At 37.4% G+C, this 26,610-nt stretch overlaps 1 protein-coding gene across 1 annotated transcript; it reads left to right on the forward strand.

Annotated features, from left to right (window-relative positions):
• Positions 1-2,448: 2,448 nt before the first annotated feature.
• On the forward strand, positions 2,449-26,124 carry gdf11 (growth differentiation factor 11). The gene is made up of 3 exons (XM_053483735.1): positions 2,449-3,197; positions 21,823-22,196; positions 23,229-26,124. The coding sequence occupies exons 1-3, from the start codon at positions 2,693-2,695 to the stop codon at positions 23,607-23,609; spliced, it is 1,260 nt and encodes a 419-aa protein (XP_053339710.1). The 5' UTR covers positions 2,449-2,692; the 3' UTR covers positions 23,610-26,124.
• The last annotated feature ends 486 nt before the right edge of the window (positions 26,125-26,610 follow it).

Consider the following 26,610-nt stretch of genomic DNA (forward strand, 5'->3'; position numbering starts at 1 on the left):
TTTCCCTCACTGAAATGCAAATCGATTTATAACATTTGTATCATGTGCTTTTTCTGGATTTTTGCTTGATATTCTGTCTCTATCCTGTACCATTACCCTATGATAAAAATTATAAACCCTTCATTTCTTTGTAAGCGGGCAAACTTAGAAAATCTGCAGGGTATAAAAATATATAAAAAATAAAAATATTTATACAATTTTTCCCTTACCTGAAATGTGTATAAATTTTTTTAGCTGACTCTGTATACATAAAACCATTACATTAAAACCATTAACATTAAAACAACCCAGGTTTTGGGTTTCCCTTGTGGCACGTTCTTGCCCATAGGCCTGTAGCCAACCTTCCTGGATGTGGACTCAAGGTAAAATTTATGAAGGATAATATGGGTGGTATCCAAAAGAGCAAGGAAAACTCCAAAAGAAATTCAAGGCGAACAGCAAGGTCACGTTACATCTGTGTCTGATAGCATCATACGTCGCTGGCTGTTTGACCAAAAGTGGACCTAATGGAAGATGCTCCAGGAGGCTTTCACTGTTAAAAGCAAATCATAAAAAGCCAGACTGTATATTAACAAAGGCAGTGTAATGGTTACAACTATTAACATCTCGCACCTCCAGGGTCAAAGGTTCGATTCCCGCCTCGGTCTGTGTGTGGAGTTTTTCTCCCCATGCTTGGTGGCCTTTCTCCAGGTGTTTTAGTATCCTCCCACATTCCAAAGACATGCAGATTAGGCTAATTGGCATTCCCAAATTGGCAATAGTGTGTGAATGAGTGTGTAAGTGTGGTGTGTGTGCATGTGTGCCCTGTGATGGATTGGTTCCCTGTTCAGAGTGAAAACTGCCTTATGCCTGAAGTTTCCTGGGATAGGCTCTGGGGCTTTCTGCAACCCTATATAGGATAAGCAGTATAAAATATGAAATAATAAAGATGCATATTGACAAGCTATAATGTTTTTGGAAAATTGTTCTCCAGACAGATGAGACAAATTTCAAGCTTTTTGGCAAATCAACTGTTTGTTCACAGAGGCAAAAAAGAACCGTTCGAAGAAAAGAACACTGTTCTGGAGCTGCTTTGCTGCGTCTGGCACAGGGTGTCTTGAATCTGTGCAGGGTACAATGAAATGTCCAGAATATTAAGGCATTCTGAAGTAAAACATACTGCCAATGCCCAGAAAGCTCATTCTCAAGAACATGTCATGGAAACTGGATAGTGACCCAAAACATATAGCTAAAACATTCAAGAATGGCTAAGAATAAAACATTGGACTATTCTGAAGTGGATTTCTATGAGCCCTGATCTAAATCAACTGTGGAAAAAGCTGAATCATGCAATCTGGAGAAAACATCCTGGGACAGCTGGACAGTTTGTTCATGATTAGTGGGCCAAACTACCTGTTGACAGGTGCAGAAGCCTCGGCTACAGAGATTGCTTGATTGCAGTGAGTGCCTCAAAAGGCTGTGCAACAAAATATTTGGTTACGCATCCCATCATTTTTGTCCAAGTCCAGTTTTATTAATATTCTTTTTTTAATTATTATGTTGAATCACAATTCAACAGCAATGTCTGATTAGTCGATTTTCATAAAATTACTATTCACTATTACTTTTGTCACTTTCAAGTAATGTCCACAACCACAGTATGTATGTAATCATATCAGGGCTTCTCTGGCCCCTTGGGGTGTGGCTCTGCAGGGCCTCTGAGGGTGTGTTTGCAGCGGATCCTTTGGGTGCTATGGGATATGAGGTGGGGCCTCTGTGGATCAGATTTGTTTGTCTGGTGCGTCCAATGGGTGCTCGATCAGTTTATGATCTTGGTGGGTTTCCCCAGGGCACTCAGTTTTTTTCCTAAAAGTAACAAAGACATGCAGATTAGGGTAATTGGCGTTTACAAATTGCCTATAATGTGTAAATGACAATCAGGTGTCAAGCTGGCAACTCGATCCCTTGAGTAAGTGCCACAGAAAAGATGGATATATCTCCTGATGTGCTGAATGGCATGTGGATCGACCAAATTATTAAATTACCAAATAAGACTGAGACATTACACTACAACAGACACAAAATATTTAATGGTCCAGTGTACTGCACAGCTGATCCACAACAGTACAACCACAACTGATGATGCATTTCACCTAAAGTGGTCCATTATAACTACAAGTCATCATAAGTGAAAACTTTAAATATTACATCTTTATAAATTGTCTTTACATGTGAGATGCAGATGTGATAAATTAATGTTACATATCTCTATATTGGGAGCACTAAGTAACTCTCTCTCTCTCTCTCTCCCTCTCTCTCTCTCTCTCTCTCTCTCAGTGTCCATCCTGAAAGCCCTTTGTTTGCCCTCTTAGCCAATCGAGGCGGATTACGACACAAGCTGAGGTTCTATAAAGGCGCCTCCACGCTCAGCAGCATCCTTCAAACAGGCAGTTTAAACCTACAATATACCGGAGCGGAAAAAACATCCTTCCTTCTATCTTTTTTTTTAATCATTGTATGGGGAGCAAATCAGATCTGTCTTTCTTGGGATGCATTAAGGCTGTTTTTGTATCTTTTGTTGTTGTTGTTATGGAACTGAAACTCCGGCAGATGGACATTTGATTTTAACCAGCTGGAGGATTTTTGCACTTTGCAGTTGACAAACTTTGCACCACGTCGGAAAAGACAGAGAGAAGGATAAGGCACGCTTGGTATGGCGCGCGCTAACTTTTGGCTGTTCTTAACGGTGCTCGTGGCGCTCGAGCTGTGCGGCAGCGACGAGCCGGAGTTGCTCTCGCGCGCGCCGGCGCCCTCCGAAGTGCCCGTGATGGCCGTGATGCCCTCGGCCGTTTCCCTGCTCGAGCTGATGCACGAGGAGGAAGTGCCGGCGGAGGAGGAGGAGGAGGTGGAGGAGGAGGAGGCAGCCGGCGCGCGCCAGTGCTCGGCGTGCGCGTGGCGGGAGCAGAGCCGCGCGCTGCGCCTCGAGACCATCAAGTCGCAGATCCTGAGCAAGCTGCGGCTCAAGCACGCGCCCAACATCAGCCGCGCCGTGGCCGAGCAGCTGCTTCCGCGCGCGCCGCCGCTGCAGCGCCTCCTGGACCAGCACGACTTCCAGGGAGACGCGGCGGGAATAGGAGCGGCACGAGAGCTGGACGAGTTCACCGAGGCGGATGAGTATCACGCCACCACCGAGTCGGTGATCGCGATGGCCTCAGAGCGTGAGTGCCACCAAAGAGTGTACTTATGTGAATTGCGAAAACTTATTCAGAAAGTTCCAGCGCATGCACACAAACCTCCAGAGGTGCCGTGACTAACACGTGAACACGCTAAAGTGATAAATAAATCAACACTTAATGGCTTAATAGTACAGTAGGTGCCAAGTCAATGTTATATAGGCGGAATTCAGCACTGTGTTAAAGGTTGGGCAGATGACCTAATATGGATAGCGATATATGACGTCACAACCTTTTTTTCTGAGAGTAGCGTCTATAATACTACTAGTATTAGTTTAATACTACTTTAAACTAGAAACAAAATCCATTTGTATAGTAAGCTCCAAATATTAGAGCAGAGTTAGCATTAAAAACTTCCCTTCTTATTTTCATATGAAGAAAATCCAGCCACATCTTGATTTGTTCATGTTCCTTTTACTTTTACTCATGTTCCATGATAATCTTTTTGGGTTTTCAATTCCCACATATTAGAGAGACAGGTATTTTATTTAAAGACCTCAGCAAAACTAGATGTTGGAAGCTATGCTACTTCTAATTCACACAACTTGTATGTTCAGTAGTTATGAAGTTTTCAAGTGTGTGGTTAGGTGTAGAGTTGGTGCTCTGACTTTTCATTCTGACTGAAAATCTCACAAGTAATCATTAACTTAAATCATTCAGAACGTTCCAATGCTCCTGACTTTTCCTTATGTATCCATTCTCAACTTAAATAGACCTTTAATCGGGTGAATAGAATTGAGAAAAAACAAAATGATAAAATATTGGACTGTTTAATCAAATCTGGCCAATGAGAGAGTCTTATAAGTTTCTTTATAAGTACTCTATTGAGATACATAATATATAATACTAATACTAATACTACTAATAATATACAATGCTCATACAATACAATGTACAAATCTTTCTTTTGGCCATTCATGTTAGTGGATGTTAGCATTTCATAGCATTACTATGTTTGCCTGCATTATGCATGTGGATTTAATCAGGTCAATCCAGTTAGACCTTGGTTTCAGGAAAGGGTTGTAAATATTAAAGCAGTTAAAAGGCTCATTCTTAGGGATCACGCTGAGAACATTTTGAATACTATATTCAGCTAAGACTTCATCATTATTTATAACAACAGTATCTATGAGTGTTGAGAAGAAAAAGGTAATCTGTCATGACTTAGGAGCACTTTGTCTTTTTTTAACGTTGCCTCTAGGCGAGAATTGCACGTTCCTCATTTAAGAGAATTAAAAGCCATTAGAAAGTAGGTAATGTGTTGAATCTGAATTAATAAATATAGAAAAACCTTATAATGAGATTATGATTAGAGATGCTTTTATATGACTGAGTTTTCGTTCTTATCCATTACTTGCACAGAGAGGTCAGTTTACCACTGAACTCTCTCAGCTGTTTTTTTTTTAAACGCATACTTATGAGTGAACATATGGCAGGCCTAGGGCTCTGCGTGATGTCCTTGGCCATATCGTTGGCTATCAAAAATTCACCACAAACTGCAATAGCATGCTCGGTTGCTGTATACTTTAAAATTTATGTTTGCAATCACAGCTTGTGCATCTTTTTTTTTTTGTGGGGGTGTGTGATAAATCAATAATGATAATGTAATTTAAAACATGACAGGCAGATGCACACAAAGTAAACCCAATCTGCCTGCAACCCCAGCCACTGGTCAAATCTGATATCAAAAGAATGTTCTGTTTTAAATTATTTTCTTGTGCATTTTTGTTTGTTTTGTAATAGCTTAATTGATGCCAGATAAATAACAAACATTAAACTCATAGAGCTCTAACAAACAGACCACTAAACTGATACCTTACAGTTTGCAAGTTCTCTCATTTATGGTTTGAGACTGTTCTTGATTTACATTCATATGTTTGGCAATTCTTTTTGTTGCTCCCCAACTATCTCATTGTCCATTTCAAACTTAAAAAAAGTTTGAACCTTTTTAGCAATGATAGGATTTAAACTCTCAACCTTGCACTACTTAAAACAGATGCAACATAACTAATCATATACAATCCACTACATCATATCTAGCTCAAGGATATACTTTTCCAACCATTGTGATAAAACATGTTGCAACTGAGTGGCAATCTGGCAACCCAGGCAGTGAGAAAAAGTGTGTCCAGAAAGATGCTATTGTTCGTCCCTCAGCAGCGCACTCGCCTTTTAAATGCGAACTTTATAGGCGCAGCTTGGAGAGAAGGGGGTGTGGACACACACACACACACACACACACATACACACACACACACAAAGCCCTGAGGGAACAGAATCAGGGTCGAGGGGGAGTGTGTGACCTTTCCGCCAAGAAACGCCGGGGGTTCAACAACATTTACACACGTAATGTATTCTGCACAAGGCGGACGAAAAAGCCGAGCAAATAATCCCGTTTTTTTTCCTTTCTTTCTTTCTTTCATTCTTTTTTGGGGAGGACGAGATGTGAACAAAGCTGGGGTTTGTGTGTCCCCCCTCACTAAACTCTCGCTTGATTGCCACTCAGTTCACGTCTCAGAATAATGAACAGCAGTTTAAACGCAGCTTGTGATTTCACATAAACTATATATATATATATATATATATATATATATATATATATATATATATATATATTAACAGCTGCAAAGTAATGACTTCAATTTCTCAAATTAAGTTTATCGGCTTCATATCCACAAAGTCACTTTCACAGTCTGAAAACCCTGTAGGTGTTAATTCAACACTGGGGAATTTTGCTGTGTGCCTACTAATGATGCACATGTTAAAGAAAAAAAATGAGCACATATGGTATCGGTAATGCGTTACCACCTTGTAAACTTGATGTTTCCTACACAAAGTAGTGCACATGCCAGAAAGAAAGTGTACTGCATATAAAGCTATATATAACACCATGAGCATAAGTTGGATATTGCATGTACAGAATGCCTACATTGACAACATTTTTATAGAAGAAAATACGATGCATATCTTATTTAAAGAAATTTTAGATAGGTTTGCTTAGATTCAAGAATATTTCACTTGGTAAGATGCTATTTTTTTTGCAGTGTATATTTCATGTATACACTTTTCAGGAAAAATTATTATCCTAGATGGGCAAAGAACCATACATGGCAACTTCATTGATCTTGATTTGCAGCATTAAACTGACTACGATAAAGTAAACACAAAAGTCTTGCAATTTGGGAGGCAAATATTTCCAAAAGCTTAAGGTTTGAAACTCCCAAATATAAATAATGCGGAAAAGGAACTGAAAGATAAAATAATAAAAACAAAGATGTTGGTGCTAGGCACTACTGACAGTACAGTGGATTAAAGTTGTATTAGGTTGCTTAGTTTGCATTCACATTGAGATACAAGATGCAAAGTTAATTCAGAGCTCTGATACGTTCATTATTTGGGATGCAGTGTTGTTGTGTGGCAGAATCTATTTATGCTCAGTGTGTGGTCAGATTTTACAACAAAATCAATGTTCTGTCAGCATGCCTTGACAAGATCTACATAAAAGTTTTAACTAGCACCACTGAAATTTAGTGTTTTTGTGACTTTTACTAATTATCCTTCTTTTGCAATGGTTAGTAGTGGGTGTGCATATGTCTCAAATATAGTCCTTAAACTAGAATAAAAAGTAAAAAAAAAAAAAATAGAATAAAAGTTCTATTATTATAATTTATTGTTGCATTATATATTACTTAATGGTTTTTGATTTGGGCCCTGACTTCTACCTTCTAATGCATTACTGCATTAAATAAGTGCATGTTATGGTTGTCTGATTGAAACACATATATAGCCCAAACGTTGTGGTCAGCTGATCATCACACCTGTGTCTAATTACGTCCAACGAGAACTAATAACCTCCACTCTTTTGAGAAGGCTTTCCATATATTTTGAATCGTGGCTGGGAGGATTAGTGATTATTCAGTCACAGGAGCTTTAGTGAGGTCAGGCACTGATACAGGTTGAAGAGGTCTGCGGTACAGTCAGTTTTCCTGTTCATACCAAAGGTGTTCATGAGGGTTGAGGTCAAGGCTCTGCGCAGGTCTTAGCAAACCATGTCTTCATGGAGTTCATTGTCATGATACAACAGGTTTGGCTCGTTTAGTTCAAGTTAAGTGAAAATGAAATGTTACAGCATGCAAAGATATTTTATATAATTGTATATGGAAAATATACCTATTCAATCAGTGTTTGATTTGATTTATCTTATACTACAGTAATTACAACTTTTTATTTACAAAAAAAAGACGTACTGTTTATTCGTCAAAAGCCATCTTGAGTATTTGGTAACATCCATGCACATTTAGCTTCCAGGTGGAATCAGCATGGGACAATCTAATACGATATTATGATACCTAAGTGTTGATTTGATTTCAATTGCAATTCTGTATCATATCATTATCTTTTATAATTGTATAATATTATTATTATATTCCTCCAAAATATTATGTTTGTTTATATATAACAAACGTGGCAAATAATTTACTCTTACCATACAGGTTGATGTGTGGCCTGCCAATGTGTGAATTATTTATAGCGCACCACCTGTAGGATTATAGAGGAAATGCATTGGATTGCAGGATTGTATCACATCAAATGCAAAAAACATATATATATAGTATGAAGTAAGCAAACCTAAAGAAATTCAGCTTCCTACCAAGATGCTGCGAAATTCAAAGTCTTAAAGACTTTCACATGGCAGAAAATATCTGACTTTTACAAAAGGCTTACACTGGAGACTCCTTCCATAAAAGATGATAAATATCATGAAAAATATCAACATTTATTGATTATTCTTTGTTAAAAAACTACAATCAGCATAAACTTCATTTATTAATATTGTATTTAAATTAGCCGTTTATGTGGTGCATGTAAGGAGAGAAAAGTAATCTAGCCAATCTGGCCAATGTAACCATCAGCTCTGTGATTTAAGGCAAAATTAAAGCAACATTTGTTGTAGCGTTTAGCCTATAACTGGGAGCCAAGGGAGTAATATTGCCCATGTGTGGGAGGGAAGGCATTACTCTCTCTCTCTCTCTCTCTCTCCCCTGTCAATCACAGCAACACTAGTCAACCATCTGTGTGCTTCTGTATGCAGATAAGCACCCATAGCGCTTTGCTTAAACTGTGTTATGCTGTCCTGTGATGCAGTATTAACAGCAGTTCAGAAAAGATTCAGGCTTAATGTGTCAAGGAGAAAGCACATATGAGCCTTCATTTCCCCAGCTGGTAGCTATCATATGATATAGGGGATTTGTTTGGTGGGTGAAAGTCAAATCGGAAAGAAATTGGGGACTAGTTTATTAAGAAAACTGAAAACACACACTACTCTAGGAGAGGAAATAAATGTGCATAGTGCTATTTGTTATCATTTGAACATATGCATTGCTTTTCTGTATGAATTGCTCAGTTAAGCATTTCATCAATGTGCTTGTGGTAAATATAAACCCAGTGAACTCTCTATAAATAAATCCATCACACCAACGGGAAGGGAATCTGCACGGAGTGGGCAGAGTAGTGTTTAAAGCTCTCTCTGTTTTGAGAGGTTTGCAACTTCAGCAGTTACGAGAGTTGGCACATTTGATGCTGACATTTACTCACAGGATTATGCAATTAACTTCGGCTCATTCTATCGCGTTTAAACCTTTCTCTCCTGTTCACACTACCGTTTCCATCCTGTATCGTTTCTGCCACCTGCCTTCTCTTTCATATCGTCACTCGACATGTCCTGATCTCTCTCTCTCTCTCTCTCTCTCTCTCTCCCATGCTCTTTCATTCTTTAATCTCTTCTCCATTCCTTCATCTCTTCTCCTCTCCCAGCTCTCCCTCCTCTCCCTCTCGCTCTGTCATTCCCCCCTTTATTTCCGCGTGCTGCACAAAGGAGCGCAACGTTCTCGCCTCTGGCGTCATGAGCGCATCCCAAAGGAGGACCGAAACGCCTCTCTCTTTTGCAGATAAAGCAAGAGAGAGAGAGAGAGAGAGAGAACTTCAAATTCTGATCCATCCTCGCTAGAGATTTTCTTCTCGGTGGCATTAACACTCCAAAACAGATTGAGTTATTTATAGGTTTATGTTCCCCAGTCATGTAACACATATACACGCACACATGTATACAAATTAGGCACTTATTTACTGCACACACACACAAATATATTGGCCATAGAAGAAGATATATATCATTTTTTTTTGGTTAGTGTAAATTCATGTGCTTTATTTTATGTTTTTTTGCATATGAGAGTAAAGCTTTAATATTGGCTTCTTTCACATATAATTTCTTATTCAGACTGTCATGTATTAGAAAAGATGATTTACTGATTATACATAGATTTTACGATACTGTCACAATACACAGTAGGTTCACATGAATAATGATTTGTTAGCCAACGAAATGGCAATTTTCAACAGCTTGAGTACTGAACTTGCCAGTGAAAGGGTCTTGTTTTAAGTGTACTTTTTTTCTTTTAACACACACTCTGCGTATTATGCATATAATACATATAAATATATAAGTTTCATTAGTGTTCAAAGTGTGTAATATAACATTTTCAGCTGCATGGTTACTCATATAATTAGCTAGGTACTTATCCCAAAATAGAAGCCTTTAATGCATGTAATATAATTTAATTCATATTTCTGCAAAAGAAAAAAAATTCTGTAAGGATTTATGTTTTGCCTTTTTGCACTTTAATCAAATGCTTTTGATGCTTTAATCAAAAGATGATTATAGAGATTTTGATTTAAAAAGGTTGTAAAGTACTAATAGAGCTGGTTTCCTGACAGTACCTAGAATCATCTCAGAATAGCGGCGGTTCATTGTGATAACATTATTGCAGCATCATTTAATGTCTTTCTTCTTGCATTTTTTAGAAAGGTGCGAACCTTTCTTTACTTTTAAACACTCTGGACTCTTGTTCTGTAACACAAAACAGGTCATATGTGTCAAAATCAAGTTGACCTACACTATATAGCCCTTGAGTCTGATTGATTAGGGCTGTGCGATGCCCAAGTGCATTAAGTACAGCTAATACTACATAGAGCGATACGACAAAAGAGGTTAGCATGCACCTGCTTTACGCCACTTGTGCATCTCAGGCGTAGATCTCAAACCCATCACTGGGTGTCATTTCAGTTCCTGTGGGTGTGTGTGTGTGTGAGAGAGAGAGAGAGAGAGGAAGAGAGAAAGAAAGAGAGAGGGAGAGAGAGAGAGAGCGTTTTTATGCTGCATGCATGTGGTTCAGTGTATGTGTGAGGCCAGGGTTGCTGACCCCTTGGAGCCCTCATTTGTCACCTGTCTACATATTTAAACCAGGCCTTCCTCTCTCATCAGTGTCCCTCTCTAACAACCGCCAGCTTTTTCGAGAGTGTTTGTTGGTAATTTGTCGACCCTCCTTCTCCTCCGTGGAGTGTTAAAAAAATCAGTTCCTCTTATTTCAACTTAGATGTATAAATCCCTGGCCTTTCAGGGTTTTGTATTATAATTTTTTGCTTTATGTGTATTTAAAATGAATGTTAAAAATCATATGACAACTGCAACAGGAAAGGATTTAATGGTATCTAGCTTTTGTGGAGTTTTCAAAGGTGACAGCAAAAAAACATATACAACAGTTGTTAGATACTGAAGAAAATATCAGATTCTATGTGCAGATTTCTAATTACCATGAACCTTTGTAAAAATATTGATTCTACCTCTGTTCTATATGCAAAACGAAACAAAACAAAGAAATTCAAATGCAGATTATTCTAACATATTTTTTAGCTCAAACAATTCAGCCACCATTGTCCAAATGGTGAAATTGGGACAAAGATACACATGCACACATGCACACGCGCACACACACACACACAGAGAAAGAAGAACTAATACATTCACTGAGTCAGTGGAGAAAAAGCCCCCTATTGACAAGAGGGGTCACAGAGTTCACAGCAATGTGATATATCGGACGAGGAGCCAATTAACCTCTTCAGGTCTTTTTCTTTGGCCACGAAAAGAGAGCTGGTAGTAGATTAAACAACACGACAACCCCCCTCCATGAAAGAACGAACACTTAAGACGTCAAACACACACACATACTCACACACATACTCGTTTCCAACATCCACCCACCAACCACTCCCACCTTAAAAAACAAGAGCCACAAGTCTTTTATAGTGTTGACCCTATAAAAGGGTCATTTCCTGAAGGTGCAGGAACCATAAATGTTAAGAGGTCGAGCGCAAAAAAGACAACCCGGGCGTCCGACTGTCCTTTAAGTCGGTGGTCAGAGCGTGTGAGGAGTTAGTGACTAAACCTACATACACGCCGAATAGTAACACCTGCGTCTGAGATCGTTTTCGACGATTCCCGTATATTGGAAAGAAAGGGGGGGGGGGGGGTTTCGAGCAAACGTGTGCGGAGGCTTTTGTGTCATCTGCCTGTTTTGTTTGAGCAGGAATAAAGAGTGAGGACAGTGGGGCTGTAGAGCTAGCACAACACGCTGTCAATTTTATGGCTAATAAACTTTCAAAGAGCCCAAAGTCCATTAATACCCGAGGCAAAATTTCGCCAGGCCTCTCAGGAATCTCGCCCTCTCCTCCCTCTCGCTCTTCTTCCCACGCTGGGCTCTGAAGTTTCTGCTTTTAACCCCTAACAAACGTCACTCAAAATGCACAGAGCCACACGCCTTATAATTAAACATAAGTCAGAAATACTCCTATCTCACACGCACACTGACATAGACCCCTTTATTTCTAATAGAGACAAATCTATATAAATGAACATGAGGGTAATCTGTATCCTAATAGGCGAATAGAAATAGGGAGAAAAAGCAGTTCGAGATTTGTTTAAGTCGTTTTGACCGGGTTAGGTTATTGGCCATAGAAGGAGGCATGTATTGCATATAGAACTAATATAAATATAATATACAATGCTCATTGTTACCATCCGATAACTCTTATATAATAAATGACACTATATAATATGTAAGTTATGGCAGTTGTGGTGCACATAAAGCCACCATGAGCTTACATTGAGCTATTTATTGATTTTTTTTTAATACTGTGAGGTTTTAATGGGTGTTCAATGTTCAGTTCCTTATAACTAAGTGATATGCAAAAAGCAAACTTACTGCCCACATACAGTACCAATATGCTATCATTATACAGTAGTTGCTATGGTTACATCTTTGAGAGTATTATCTCACTCTTTTGTCGCTTTAAATGAAACCATAACCATACACTGTAGCTCATATATATATATATATATATATATATATATATATATATATATATATATATATATATATATATATATATACACAGTGTATGGTTATGGTTTCATTAAAAATTTATAGAAATTTATAATTTCTTATTCAGACTTATTTCCTTCTTTTTATTACAGTATTTCAATTGCTATTGGATAATATATTTGTTTAAAAATTTTGTATTTAAAAATATTGGTTTTTAGCTATAATTTCGCCCTTTTTGCCAACGCACGGATCATATCTAACGTAGTGTAGCAGATCATCGCTCCATTATTCTAGTCAATATATTCGGATGATAAGACTGTTTACCTGATGTGTGCCTGTGAGCTGTACAATTACATGATTAAAATAGAAGAGACCATTTCAAGCAATTCGTCAGAAAATAAAACCTTTATTAATCTCAATTAGGACACCCTTGCTGGAGCAGTGGGGGATTGTAGTTACAGCTATCGGAATGTGTGAAAGGAGCAGCTCAGCTCTGTAATGCCATGTGGAGCAACAAGCGTTTCTGTCCTAAAGGGACTAAGAACATGGACGTTTTTATCGGGGGCTGCTTTTATAGGGCCGAGTTAAAGAGCCAAAACAGATGTCTGTGCTCACTAATAAAGGAAATAATTACTCAGCGCTCTCCACTAATTAAGTACTTTGTCGAAATGAGGGCGGGATGGAGGGAGGAAACCAATAATAATCGACAGGCTCGTTGCTGCCATTCATGCATTCTTTAAAAAACGATGATCGTGAGAAGAACAGCTGAATCATTCTGGCCATTAAGAGCACTGACAATCCGGAAAGGACTTCAGAATCATGTGTATGAAAAATTAATAAGAATCTTAAGTGTTCAGAGGGTAGCTTTTTACAAAGAGGATGAGCGGCTAACATACACACACACACACCCGCGCGCGCACACACACACACACACACACACGTACTTCCTTTTCCATTTAATGTTGGCCATGGAGTTCATTAGCAGTGCCGAGTCGTTCATTGCCAAAAGCACATTTGGATGAAATCCAAGGCCACTGCTGTTAAAAACAACGGAACAGCTTGAGAATATATTGAGAAAAGAGTGTGCTGCTTCTAAAGCTTTAGTAGTTATTAGGGGCAATGGAATCTCAGTGCTCAGCTTCTGTGCTACTAAGGAAAAGGTTGTGAGTTCAAACCCCAGAACTGCCAGAGAGCCAGAACCTAACAAAAATTAGGTCCTTAAGCAAGGCCTTTAACCTTCAACTGCACAGGGATGTCCTTGAATTTCTATATTAACACATGCGCACACAAAAGCATAGTAAGAATCATAGAAAAGTAGTGGATTTACAGTACAAAGTATAAAAAGTATAAAAACAAGAAGACTATGCATAAGCTCAGACTGTGAAGCTCTGTCAAAAAAAATTATGTAAAAAATAAATTGTAATTATTTTTAAATGTACATACAGGAAGACAAGAGAGCAGAAAGGTCAGGACAGCATGCGTCACCTCACACCGCGTTAGGCATTTCATATTTTCAATTTAAAAAATTAATCATTTATTATTTGATTCATCATTAGTAACCGGTTTATTGTAATCAGGGGCTCAAATTTGGATCAGCAGCCTGTCCCAGGAACAATGGGTGTGAGGCAGGGAGACACACAGTTTTTGTAGGGCATATTGCTGGGCACCGCACACTAACATCCATTAAGATGAATTCATGGAATTCATTATTTTAATGGACCTAGATTACTACTACAATATTCCCAGCACTGGTCAAAATGAGCGACTGACTGAAGATTAGAGAAAACTGATGAAATGATTTCACAGATTCTTAAAAGTTAAACTACCATTTTTGGAATAGTATAAGAATTTATATTGACTTATTAATAAAAATGTAACTAACATATATTGGAAAAAACAATTACTGAGATTTTTCATGTCAAAAAGTTGGCGCTTTAATGCATTTTAATATTAGAACATGATATGCTAATTTGTTTATATACTTTCCTGCCACATGCAGCTACTTCTTTTTATGCTTCGACCAAATCTGCACACATAATTGCGTTCCTCCTAAAAGACTTAATCATGTTTCATAAAGTTCATCACATCACTGACAATTTGAACACAATGTAATTAATACATATACACTGTATGAGAACTTCGTTTTCAGAATCTGGTGGAAACCCACTGTGTTTAATCCCATATTAAAGTGGATAAGTATGTCCACATGCATGCCTGTACTGCATTCTAAGTCTTTATTATAGCTGTATGGAAAGTTTTTGTAGTCCAAACTAAATTACAAACAAAAGTTTGCATGATAAAATGCGATGTGCGATAAAACGTTTCAATAATGCAGCTCGGCCACTGCAGCTAATTAATTATGTTAGATGCACTCTCTAGACACATTTTCTAGGGAAACTGAAGCATATCAAGGGTTACATTATATATATATATATATATATGTATATATAAATATACATTATATATATATATATATATATATATATAATTACATTATATTTAGAAAATGTGTCTAGAGAGTGCATCTAACATAATTAATTAGCTGCAGTGGCCGAGCTGCATTATTGAAACGTTTTATCGCACATATATATATATATATATATATATATATATATATATATATATATATATATATATATATATCCAGTGTGATAAACGAAGCCCAGTATGTTTATGGTAGACTTATAGGTTACAATAAATTTGTAATTTGTATAACACAACAGTTCTACCACTAATGAAATAGTATACATAATGACATAATGAAGTGAAGTGTGGAGTGTTCCTACATAGACCTAATACAAAATACATAAGCTTATACATATACATAAGTTGACCTAATGAATCAATATACAAAAGTTGACCTAATCAATGCTTAAGTTTTACCTAAATGTTTTCTTGGATTGGAGCAAAAAAAATCACGTATGCGTTATGATTTTGACAACATCAGCTAACATCAGCCATATTTTTGTGTGTTTTGAAACTCTGAACCAAAAAAGAAAAGATCACAGCCTATCTTTTTTTTTTATTTCAAAAATTTCTTTACATAAACTCAGTATAAATTAGGATGAAACTCATGAAAAACATGTCTTTGCACTCCTGCAGTGCTTCAGTGCGTCATACAATATTACTGTTTAAATGTGAGATGCAATGACAGCATTGTACGGCTTTTCAACATCGAAAGTTGTGGTGTGATGACATTGTGCTCATATCAGTCAGCTAATGTGCTTGGTCATGCAAAATTGATTGGACGTTAAAATCCAGTATGTACTAATTGTTAACTTTTTTTTTTATAATGTAGCCAAACTGTAATACTCTTTTACTATCATCATACAGCTGATTTGCCATGTCATTTGGCACATGTGGATGTAATGTGTGTGTCCATCTCCCCCTTCAGAAATAGAGAGGTCCCTCATGTTAGAGAAGGAGAATCCCCCAACCTCCTTCTCCTCTGTCCTCCTCCCCCACTTCGCCCCCCCCCTGTCCGTTACTCCTGGGACCGAGGGCCGAACAAAGACTGTGCAGGGCCTGTGTGAGTGCTGCTGGGCCCCTGTCTTATTAGAGGAGTCGTTAACGTGTCAGAATGATTAATTTCCAGAGGTGCATAGAAATCCCCTAGAGTCACATTCATTCTTTTTAGCACACACTTCCCTCAAAATACCACATTTGCATTTCCCATTAAGAAAATATAGATATATATATGCAAATAGAATCCCGCCCCCTTTTTGAGAGGGGAGGAGTGCATTATAGGCTTCTGTCTTTTTCTCCCCAACAGATGACCATTTTCTTTTTAAAGGAAAATCCTTTAGGGATTTTTTTTTTTTTTGCCATACGGCGAGATACAAATCTTCAGTTTAGGCCAAGCATGTGCATGGGACATGCTTACACCATCATAATCACAATCATCAATTTACAACAAAATATTGTGACAGACAAAAATGACAAAAATATATTTTTTTAATTAAAATTTTATATCTGTTCATATGATATAGAATGTCAAAACCTTATGACTCAATTTGTTAAATGTATAGAATTGGGACTATAGAGTCTATTAAATAAAAAGGTAATAAAATATTAATATGGCTGTAGCTACTACACTTATAGAAGACAATTATTAGTTATAGTGTGAATTACTATATATTTATGCTACATCTAAAAATACAGAGTGTAAAGAAAACTTAAAATCCAATTAAACACAGATCCACAGGCCAATAGTGATTTGGGTTTACTACATATTTCACTAATAAGCATCTCTATAACAAGTTTCAGTTGGAGCAACTGATGTTTAAGGTCCCGAAAGAATGGAATATCATAAAGTCATATTTAAAAAAAAAAAGCACAGATTTTTTTCCTAATCCCCCACCCCCACTCTGTAATCCGTTTGCCCCCATAGTCCATTTGATATTTTTCCCCTGAGAACTGAATTTGATTATTTCAAATACTCCCTCTTTGCTGTTAAATCTCAACACAGGCCTTTCACTGAAATTTCAAGTTCAGTACTTTATGAGCCTTTATAAGACTACTTAGGGAGAAAATTAGACAATTTAACCGAGCCAGACTTTGAAGATTGAAGATCTAAAATATGTAACAAAAGTGTATCGAAATAGACCAGCAACTGTGTTTGTGTTTGATGAACAGTTAGTCACACAAGCCTAATCCCGTCAATATCTAATTCATTTATTTAAAAACTGACTATTTGAATTAAGAATTAAATAAGTGGCTGATGTAAAAACAAGATATATTGTTAAAAACTTTAGAATTTGTCTTCTTTTATCCAAATATTGTTATGACTAGACCAATCCGTGTTATATAAGAGTAATATATAATAGACAAAATGGAGCCAATGCGAATAGTATATTTTGTACATTTTTCAGCTTCCGTAGCCCTTAAAATCCAAAAAATTTGTATCCATATATGTTTTAATAAATATTTTTAAAGGTTAGGATAGTGCTATTTAGAGTGACATATCCTTTTCAGCTCAACCTAGGCATTATAATATACTGAATGAATAACCAACTATAACTAACTATCCAAACATGACATGTTTTTTGGCTGTTTTTGGTTGTTTCTATGACAATAAAATAACAATATGCACATTTGGTGAGTTAAAATCTTTTGCAGTGTCATTTCTATATTACAGTAGTGATAAATTTACACTTTTTAAAAGTAATGATAACTTTAGTTCTACATGACATATCCGAAAACCCAGTTTGATACCTGAAGCCACCTCAGTAATTAACCACAATTAAGTAACTTTATGTAACATGTTTTAAATCATAAAGTTAAAAATAAGTATTGGTTTTGTTCAGGTAGGAAGAGAAGGTTCTGAAGCAGAATTAAATTCAGAGATTTTTAGAAGCCATCTGGGCAATATTCCAGGTATTGCTATTGTCGGTGATATAGTATCATGCTCCTTTCTGCCTATGAAGAAGCCCATATACAAGAAACAGATGACATGTTGGCCATTACGACACAGATTTGGAACGGGTAATTCAACCCCAAAAGGTAATTATCTCTGTTTGCTAAGAGGTAGGACTACAGCTAACACCCTAAATATTACAAAATTACTGCTATTTTTACATTCAGTCTGCGCCCGCTAATGCGCCACTTCCAATGGAAACCAAACAACAACAGGAACTAGAAACATAGACTATGGACTATAAACTACAAACTTGGACTCGGGTGCAAACATGAACAGGACCAAGTGAAATTCATGGGCTGAAGATGTAGTCTAGCATTTCAATAGTGCTGCTAAAGCATTATAAGTAGAGGGTTCTTAACCGGGCAGGGCGATAATGATGTTTTCAGCTGGGCCGAGTGGCACCAGGGTTAAAAATACAGAAAAATGGGGTGAACGTTCCGTGGGCATTAGGTGATGGCACCTAAGTCAGGCATTATGCCAGGCTGGACACAGGAGATCTCCTTCATAGGGCTTGGATGTTCTTTACATGTTGCTTTAGGAGAGGCTATCATAGCTTTTAGGTAGAGCTGTCAGTGCTAGGGTACTCACCACTTTGGGGTAACAGTAAGTTGTTTTGGGGGTTGTGCTGATCCATTTGCCTTTGGTCCAGCTGAAACAATGCTTGTTCAGGGCATCAGGGCATGTGTCATGCAGGGGCTGATCGGAGGGGTAGCATCGTGCTCCTCTGGTACTGCCTTAACATAAGCCTTGTTGCCACCTTTGATTACATAAAAAATGAACTTTTTCCTTCATTGCCAATCTGGACATATTTTTAGATACAGCTGGGGTCTAACGCTTGCTTCTGTAGTATTGGGCTGAAATTCCTCAAGCTAACCTAGCTAGCAAGTAATGGAGGCTTGCAGTCCCCAATTTAGTTCTTGTGTGCAGAGTGTAGACATGGACAAAATGCTGAATAAGTTTTGGGTCAAAAGTATTTTTAACCACTTGTAAATATATAATTCAGACTTTGTATTTACTTCGACACCTCATATACAGTTTCGTAGATGTGCTTTACCTATCTAGAAATTTTGACACTAACAATTACAATACATCCTGGCCAAATCCTGGGTCACTTGTTCTCTTATTTCAAGTAAACAGTGCAGTAACGCCAATGCTAATTGACATAATAGTGCCAAATCTCAAGAGAGGAACACTGTCATATTGTCAAAATTTACACTCGCAAATGAGCAGACCTGCAACGATGATCTTCTTGCTCAAACATGTTTGGCTTCTTGTCAACTTTCAACTCACAAGCATAGTGGCCATTGTAGTATTATGTCACCAAATAAAAGCCATGTAATTTAATTACAGACCTACAGTACCACTATCTAACTGTGGATTTAAGATTTTTTTAAACTGTGTACTTTAAAACCAAGTAAACAATGAAAAAGATACTACCATTCATTGTCATAGGGCTGACCTTGACCTTCAAACTCAATTTGACTATTACGCACGACCCCTCCCTGCACCACTGGGGATGTTAAAGGCTCCCAGTGCTGACCTTTAATCCCATTTCTTAACTGGACCAAGGTCTCTGAGTGACCTTCTGACACAGGAAGCCCTCGCGGGTTGCCAAAGCAACCGTGGATTGGGGCTTGATTGACAGCTCCCCTTATTTTATGCAAAATGGTGGAGGCACACTTTTCCCTGTAGGGAACAATGCAGGAAATGAAAACATATGGCTACGGAGGATTAGCTTGCTTTGAATCTAAAAACCATTTATACTTGTACTTTTAGTTCATGCTGTATTGCTTACAATTTTGTCAAAATTTCTTTTCACTGCAATGAAATCACCCCATGAAACACAGCATTATTTTCTAATTATTTTTCTTAAAACTATTTAGTTACTATTTTTGCTACTACTTTGAACATTTAAGGTGTGATTAAAAATCAGAGAGTTTTTATCAGTGAGAAATAAGAAAAATATTGTAAACTTCATGTTAAGGTTAATGTTCAAATCCCACAGATATTTAATCCATGCAGTTCTATTTCATTTCATATCTTAACAACAAATGTTCTCAGGGCCCCGTAGTTTATTCATGAAATTTCAGTGCTCATGTTTAGGAGAAAAATTTATTCAGGTTAAAAAAAAAACTGCAACAAATAATATAATGTAACATGCCTGTATAATTTTTATTAGCCTTTTCATGTCTAAAAGTTTTTTTCTTGTGTTTTTTGATTCCTCATATAAAACAAGCTTGTATTGGGATACTAAGTTGTGAATAAGTGTGTATGTGTGAATGTTTCCACCTTATGCTCTATTTTCCTGCGATGTTGTTTAAATTTACTCTGATCCTAATCATGATAAAACATTTATTGAAGATAAGTGAAGAGATTAATGTAGATCATAAGAAACCACAATATAAGTCATAATTATATTAAAAAAAAAAAAAACTCAGAACAGCTTGACTGTGTTTAACCTAGATTTTCTGAAAGGTGGACATATGAATACCATTCTTCAAAACAATAATTTCCTCAATTATTGCTTTGCTGATGGTAATGAGTGTGCTGTCAAAATATCAGTCCAAAATCTATCATAGGTGTTTAATTAGGTTGAGTTCTGGTGACTGTGAAGGCCGTAACATATTGTTCGCATTTTCATCCTGATTCTCATGGCAAGGTGGTCCTCCTGATAGAGACAGAAAGGTTCCATCATCTGGAATAAAGGTGATGTTTTAGAAGAACAAAATAATTTGATTAAGAGGACAAGTTGACTTAAACCATAAAGCCTCCCACAGCATAGCAGAGCCTCCACAACAATGCAATTTTTAAATTTGACTTCTCTGACTGTAATCTTTAGGAATTTAGAGATTGAGGTCTTTGATTTTTTTTTTCTGATAACGGTAAACTACTTTTACAACTGTGGTCAGAGAAAAAATAAATCTCAGAAGATGAAACATTAAATCCTGAAAGGGGATATAGCAGCAGAGGACCACATCTGGTTTAACTCTGGTTGGCCAAGAACAGGAATCCGGGGCTATAAAAGGCACACGCTCACCATAACAGAATGGAAAAATCTTGCCTTCGTAATCAAACTTAATTTTTGCTGCATTAAAAATATTTGGCAAGATCAGGTTTGGCAACAACGACATGACTGTATTAAGCATATTTGCCTTGTGCCAATGGCACAATTGCTACTGCACCACAATCGCTGATGGTTAAAGTGTCAATATTGGTTAGAATATTTTTCCTGCATACTCTGGGCCCCTTAATACCAATAAAGCATTGAATAAATTATGCTAAAGATGCTCCATTACTTTAGGGCCACCTCTTTACCATCTTATAATAAATTGGCCCATGTTACAAAGCATCTGGTTCCATGAGTATGGCAATGAGTTCATTGTAATTTAGTGGTCTTCACAGTGTCATGATCTAAACCCAGTGGATCACTTGCTGGATGTGATAGAATGGGATATTGCTGCAGCCTATTTCTAGGTACATAAGACAACATCTTGTGGAATCCTACTAAATTGGCTAATAGTTTGGAGAAAAGTTCTGAAATGTTTATTTTAAGACACTGGTAAGTGTCTTAAGACACTGGGGGTACCCTTGCATTTTCAACAAAGGGACACAGGTACATGTATGTGGTTGTCATCTGCAGGCAAAAGACCTCTTTTAAGTGAAAGTTGCCTAACTTTTGTCAATGTTTAGAAATGATAGTAGGAGACCTTTTAGAGAAGCATAAATGTTTGCACTGTGAGTCAAAGGAGCACATAATTTAAAAGCCACTGCCCAAAACTAAGAAGCATGTCATTTTAAAAGCCACTGTCCAAGGTGCTGAAAAGACTCAGACCAAATCATAAATAGCTGGTTCTATTGAAATACATTTAAACATTTTTTATTTTTTTTTTGCAGTTTGAAGCTAGTTATGAGGCTGAAGGAAATGTTGACTAAGCTCTTATTGAAAAGCCCTGTTGTTTTTCTCTTTACACAGCGGAACCAATAGTTCAGGTGGATGGAAAACCAAGCTGCTGTTTCTTCAAGTTCAGTCCCAAGTTGATGTTCACTAAAGTGCTGAAAGCCCAGCTCTGGGTTTATCTACGACCACTGCAACAAACTTCTACTGTTTACCTGCAGATCCTGCGTCTCAAACCTGTAACTGACCAGGGAAGCCGCCACATCCGCATCCGCTCCCTCAAGATCGAGCTCAACTCACGATCAGGCTACTGGCAGAGCATTGACTTTAAGCATGTCCTGCAGAACTGGTTCAAGCAGCCACACACAAATTGGGGCATTGACATAAATGCCTTTGATGAAAGTGGCAATGACCTGGCTGTGACCTCACTAAGACCTGGAGAGGAAGGGCTGGTAAGGACCCTTAGACCTGTTGTGGTATCCATCAATGCATCATTAATGTTTTTTAATGTTGTTCAAGGACATTTTACATTTGTTATTTCTAAGCTTTGTAGCAGTTGAAATAAAAGCGTAACACTAGGTAAAACAGGCATGCCCATTGTTGGTCCTCAAAAGGGCAAATCAACCCAATCTTTTGGAGAGAAATCTGTTTTAAGAGTGAGGAAAAAAAAAAAGATCAGAGACTCCTTAGCAAGACTACACAAACAACATAAAAAAAAACAGAATGAAACTCCCCTTGGACCTCTCCTTTCTCTTTATATAACAAAGAAAGCAGAGTGCAAGCTGACAGGGTTTGACCTCAGTGGCCTTGTGGTTTGTTCCCCTTCTTGCTAAACCTTTGCGTGTGTCCAGCTGCTTGGCCGCAAGATGAGATCATTGCTTTATCGAGAACAATGAAATTGTAAAGACACCAGGTTCCCAATCTCTTGAGAATCACTAGGTGCGGACAGGTCAAAGTTAGCACAAAAACAAAAAGCCAAAGGTCACATATAGCCTGCAGTTTTCAGTTTATCAAGGTCTGACAACTACTGACACATCAGATTTTACAGAAACCAACCGACACAACAAGTCAGCAATGGATAAAGTAGAGCGTGGGATTAATGTGTGTCATTTCATATAAACTAACATCTAGCCACCCATTTGGGGCTTTTTATGGTCCACCCACATACATTTTTACCTGGTTCTTGATTTAAATCATAAGGACTGTTAATTACATACAGAATCATAAATTTTTAATCCCTTTTACTTGTATCTGTGATCAATTTATTAAGGTAAAAATTAAAGTTAAATCTTAGTGGCTATCATAGTTAGATCCATATCATAAAGTATATCAGGGGCTATAATGAAGAGAAACATGAGTTTTGCAAGATATTTCTTTAGGGTTTCTTAAATGAACTCTGAAATTTCAACTAATTTCTGTCTCTCACCCTTTCACGCCTCTCTTCCTTTATTTTTCCCTCTCACCTCCCACCCCCTGATTTCTAGCAGCCGTTCCTGGAGGTGAAGGTTCTTGAGACGACCAAGCGTACGCGTCGAAATCTTGGCCTGGACTGCGACGAGCACTCGACTGAATCCCGCTGCTGCCGCTACCCACTCACAGTGGACTTTGAGGCATTTGGATGGGATTGGATCATTGCTCCTAAGCGCTACAAGGCCAACTACTGTTCAGGCCAGTGTGAGTACATGTTCATGCAGAAGTACCCACACACCCATTTGGTGCAGCACGCTAACCCTCGAGGCTCGGCCGGCCCTTGCTGTACGCCCACCAAAATGTCACCCATAAATATGCTCTATTTTAATGACAAGCAGCAGATCATCCATGGAAAGATTCCCGGCATGGTGGTGGATCGCTGCGGCTGCTCTTAGACACAAAAGATGGCTCGTTTGGTCTGCTGGTGACTGTTCAATTGTCCTGTTTTGCTTTCCTCTCACGTCCCTGAAGAGTGACACAAAGATCAAGGAGGCCAAATTTAGCTTGTTACTATAGTCAGCTAATAACAGAATAATTCATGGTAAAAGTGGTAAGAACTGAAGCTGAAGGGCAGAGATTTCTAAGAACAATTTAAAGTTTGAAGACAGGCTAATAGTGAGAGAAGAGTGAGACATTTATTTATTTCTTTTCAATGTTAGTTTTTTTTATGTGTTTGTTGCTCCTGGTTTTGACTTTAAGTGTTTGATTTTAACTGTTTAATAGCTGTAAGATGGATATTTTTTTGAATTGGCTCCAAAGTGATCAAGCCAGTTTTTTTTAAGCCTGTTCATTCTGTCCTACTGGAAGGGCAAAAACTAAATACTGAATACTAAAATAAATTAATGCAATGCCCTCTGTATACTGTGACAGTGAAATTGATGCTATTTCCAGCTGTCAGATGCAAGATGCCTCGAGAACCAAGAATATTTATAGCTCTTTTATATGAGTTTAATTTACACATCTAAAAGAATCAGATACTTTTTTTTTTAACTCACTCACACACAGTTTAAACATCTTCTCATATTAAACTGTAATATTATAGACATCTAACCTTTTCTAAAAGCAATTAACTTGCTTGTTTAATTCAGATGTTACAGAATTGGCCTAGCATAGAAGGATGCTTACAATGTTTTTTTCCAGTTTGTCCTAAACAAAAAAGACAGGTCTCCTTATGCTGCTTCTTAATGGATCAGATTTAATCTCCAGGGCATAATTGCTGGCATGTACATGTTACTAACTAGGTAATTTAATTATTACAACAACACAAGTAAAGTAAAATAGAAAGGGATTTTTTTTTAACTGTATCATATATTAAACCTTAAGCAGAAAAAATATTGATTTCACTGTCCCAAAAAATGGCATCTCTTAGATATTCTTAAGCATATATTTTATTAGTGAATTTTGTCCCCATCTATACTTTATTTCATCCAAAAGCATTAATATGTTAGAGAAGCAAAAACATGCCAAGAGACCTACTGTAGGTAAACATGCTAAACCAGACCCCCCACCACACACTGCAAATGCAGCTAGCACCCCAGTGCGACATTCCCAAGAATCCCGCCGCCTTTTCATGGCCACTTTGATCTCCTTTTTACTCATCATCTTGTAAAAGACAAAAAGAAACAAGAAGAGAAAGGTTTTTTTCAAGACTTTTCAATAAGGACAGGAAAAGGGGTTTGACCAGGCAATCGAAATTACGACCACAGCACTGACACAAACACAAAGCCTGACCTTTAGCGCATCGGCTCCAGCACCTGGTCAACCACAGCTGGTCCCTAAGTATTAGGTTGCAAGGAGATTGATATTATTTAATAATAATGCTTTAATAACAGACTTTATTATATAGATTTCCATCCATATTGTGGGATTTGACTGCTTTAAAACAAAACATTTCGTGCAGACAAAAGAGTAAGTATAAATTCATCCAATGTGAGTAACAAGGCCTTCAGCTGATGCTCAAAATATTCACATATCAGATGTAGGCATGTGCTGGTATGCTATATTTATGTGACAATAACTGCCTGACACTGAGGTAGTGTGCTATATCCTGTTGTATGTGATATTTATCATAACATATTATCAGCACATCTGATCTGATAGATGCACTAGGCTGTCCCACCACACACACACACACACACACACACAGTTGCTGGGTTACGTTTAATTAAAATTCAGCATGTGGCAAACTGTACGTTTCAAGAAAAAAAAATCTCATTTGTTGTTTTTTTTTTCTCTATTTTGTTAATGACATATCACTCCATTATTACTCCTTACTAATCCTTAATGGTATAATGAACTTAAGTGCTTAAAAGGAAAAAAAGATTAGGAAGTCTCGTCCTCACTAGATGTCTAAGCAAAGATGAATATCGCTCTGTTGGAAACTAAAGCACTATGCTGTTGGATAAAGGAGACGCCTTCTGACGTTATATATAAATAATATATGTATATAATTTTTTTTTTTTAAAGGGGTACAAAAGAACCTTTCTGGGCACTCTACCTTACCAACTATAAATTTTGCACTATGGGAATGGCAAGAGAAGTCATGTTCTCTGTATTTGTATTATACCTTTTCAAGCACAAGAGCTTGTACATGGACTGTAACAATAAAAAAAAAGAAAAAAAAAAGGAAAAAAAAGAGAAAAAGTCTTGAGTTTATGAAGTGGATGTACAGTGACTGTCCATTATATTTTCCTCATCTTTACACTTTCTTGAGGTTTTTTTTTTCCCCCCTGTCTTCTAAAGCGGAGACCTGTCATCATTTCCCTTCCACAAAATTGACATACCTGAACAAATGTACATTTATCCTGCTTGGACAGCATCACTTGCATGTATGAGCACAGCATGAAATGCAGTCTATATATATAGAGGGAGATATATTAAACTTTTGTTCCTGATCATTTGCATTGTTAAAAGAAGTGTCCATACTTTCAAAATAGTTTTTTTAATTTATAATTATATAAAGGAAATCATCCAATACGTCAATCTTGGTGGTATTGAATCTGCGCACAGAAGGCTAAGAGTTTGAATCCCATTGACTGACAGTGAGAAATACTCTTAGTGCACTGTTCAGCTCTATGCTTGAACCAAAACTTTCGACTAGAGCAAATATGGATTTAAAATGTAAGGTACAAATAAAATTTAATGTGGTGTGGTTGGTGGCAGCAGGTGGCAGTATACACTCATTGTAAAAATGTTAAGAGAAGTAGGGCAAATTAAATGCATGGTTGTTAATTTATATATAATTTACAGGAAGTTCAGTTCAGTGTTTCATTTGTAAAAGTGAAACATCACAATTTGTTAAAAGAAGTGTAGTCGAAATGCTATATGGCTTAAATTTTGCATGCATTGGCTAATGTGAGCTAACACGTTAGGTAAACTTCTAACTGCTGGCTTGGC

This window comes from Clarias gariepinus, chromosome 23 (assembly GCF_024256425.1).
Source record: "Clarias gariepinus isolate MV-2021 ecotype Netherlands chromosome 23, CGAR_prim_01v2, whole genome shotgun sequence".
NCBI classification, from domain to species: Eukaryota; Metazoa; Chordata; class Actinopteri; order Siluriformes; family Clariidae; genus Clarias; species Clarias gariepinus.

What these genes read in the sequence shown, in the direction of transcription:
- gdf11 (XM_053483735.1), top strand. Translation starts at nt 2,693, where the DNA reads ATGGCGCGCGCTAACTTTTGGCTGTTCTTAACGGTGCTCGTGGCGCTC. An exon ending in GATCGCGATGGCCTCAGAGC is followed by an intron (nt 3,198 to 21,822) that starts GTGAGTGCCACC and finishes CTCTTTACACAG; the next exon opens with CGGAACCAATAGTTCAGGTG. An exon ending in GACCTGGAGAGGAAGGGCTG is followed by an intron (nt 22,197 to 23,228) that starts GTAAGGACCCTT and finishes CCTGATTTCTAG; the next exon opens with CAGCCGTTCCTGGAGGTGAA.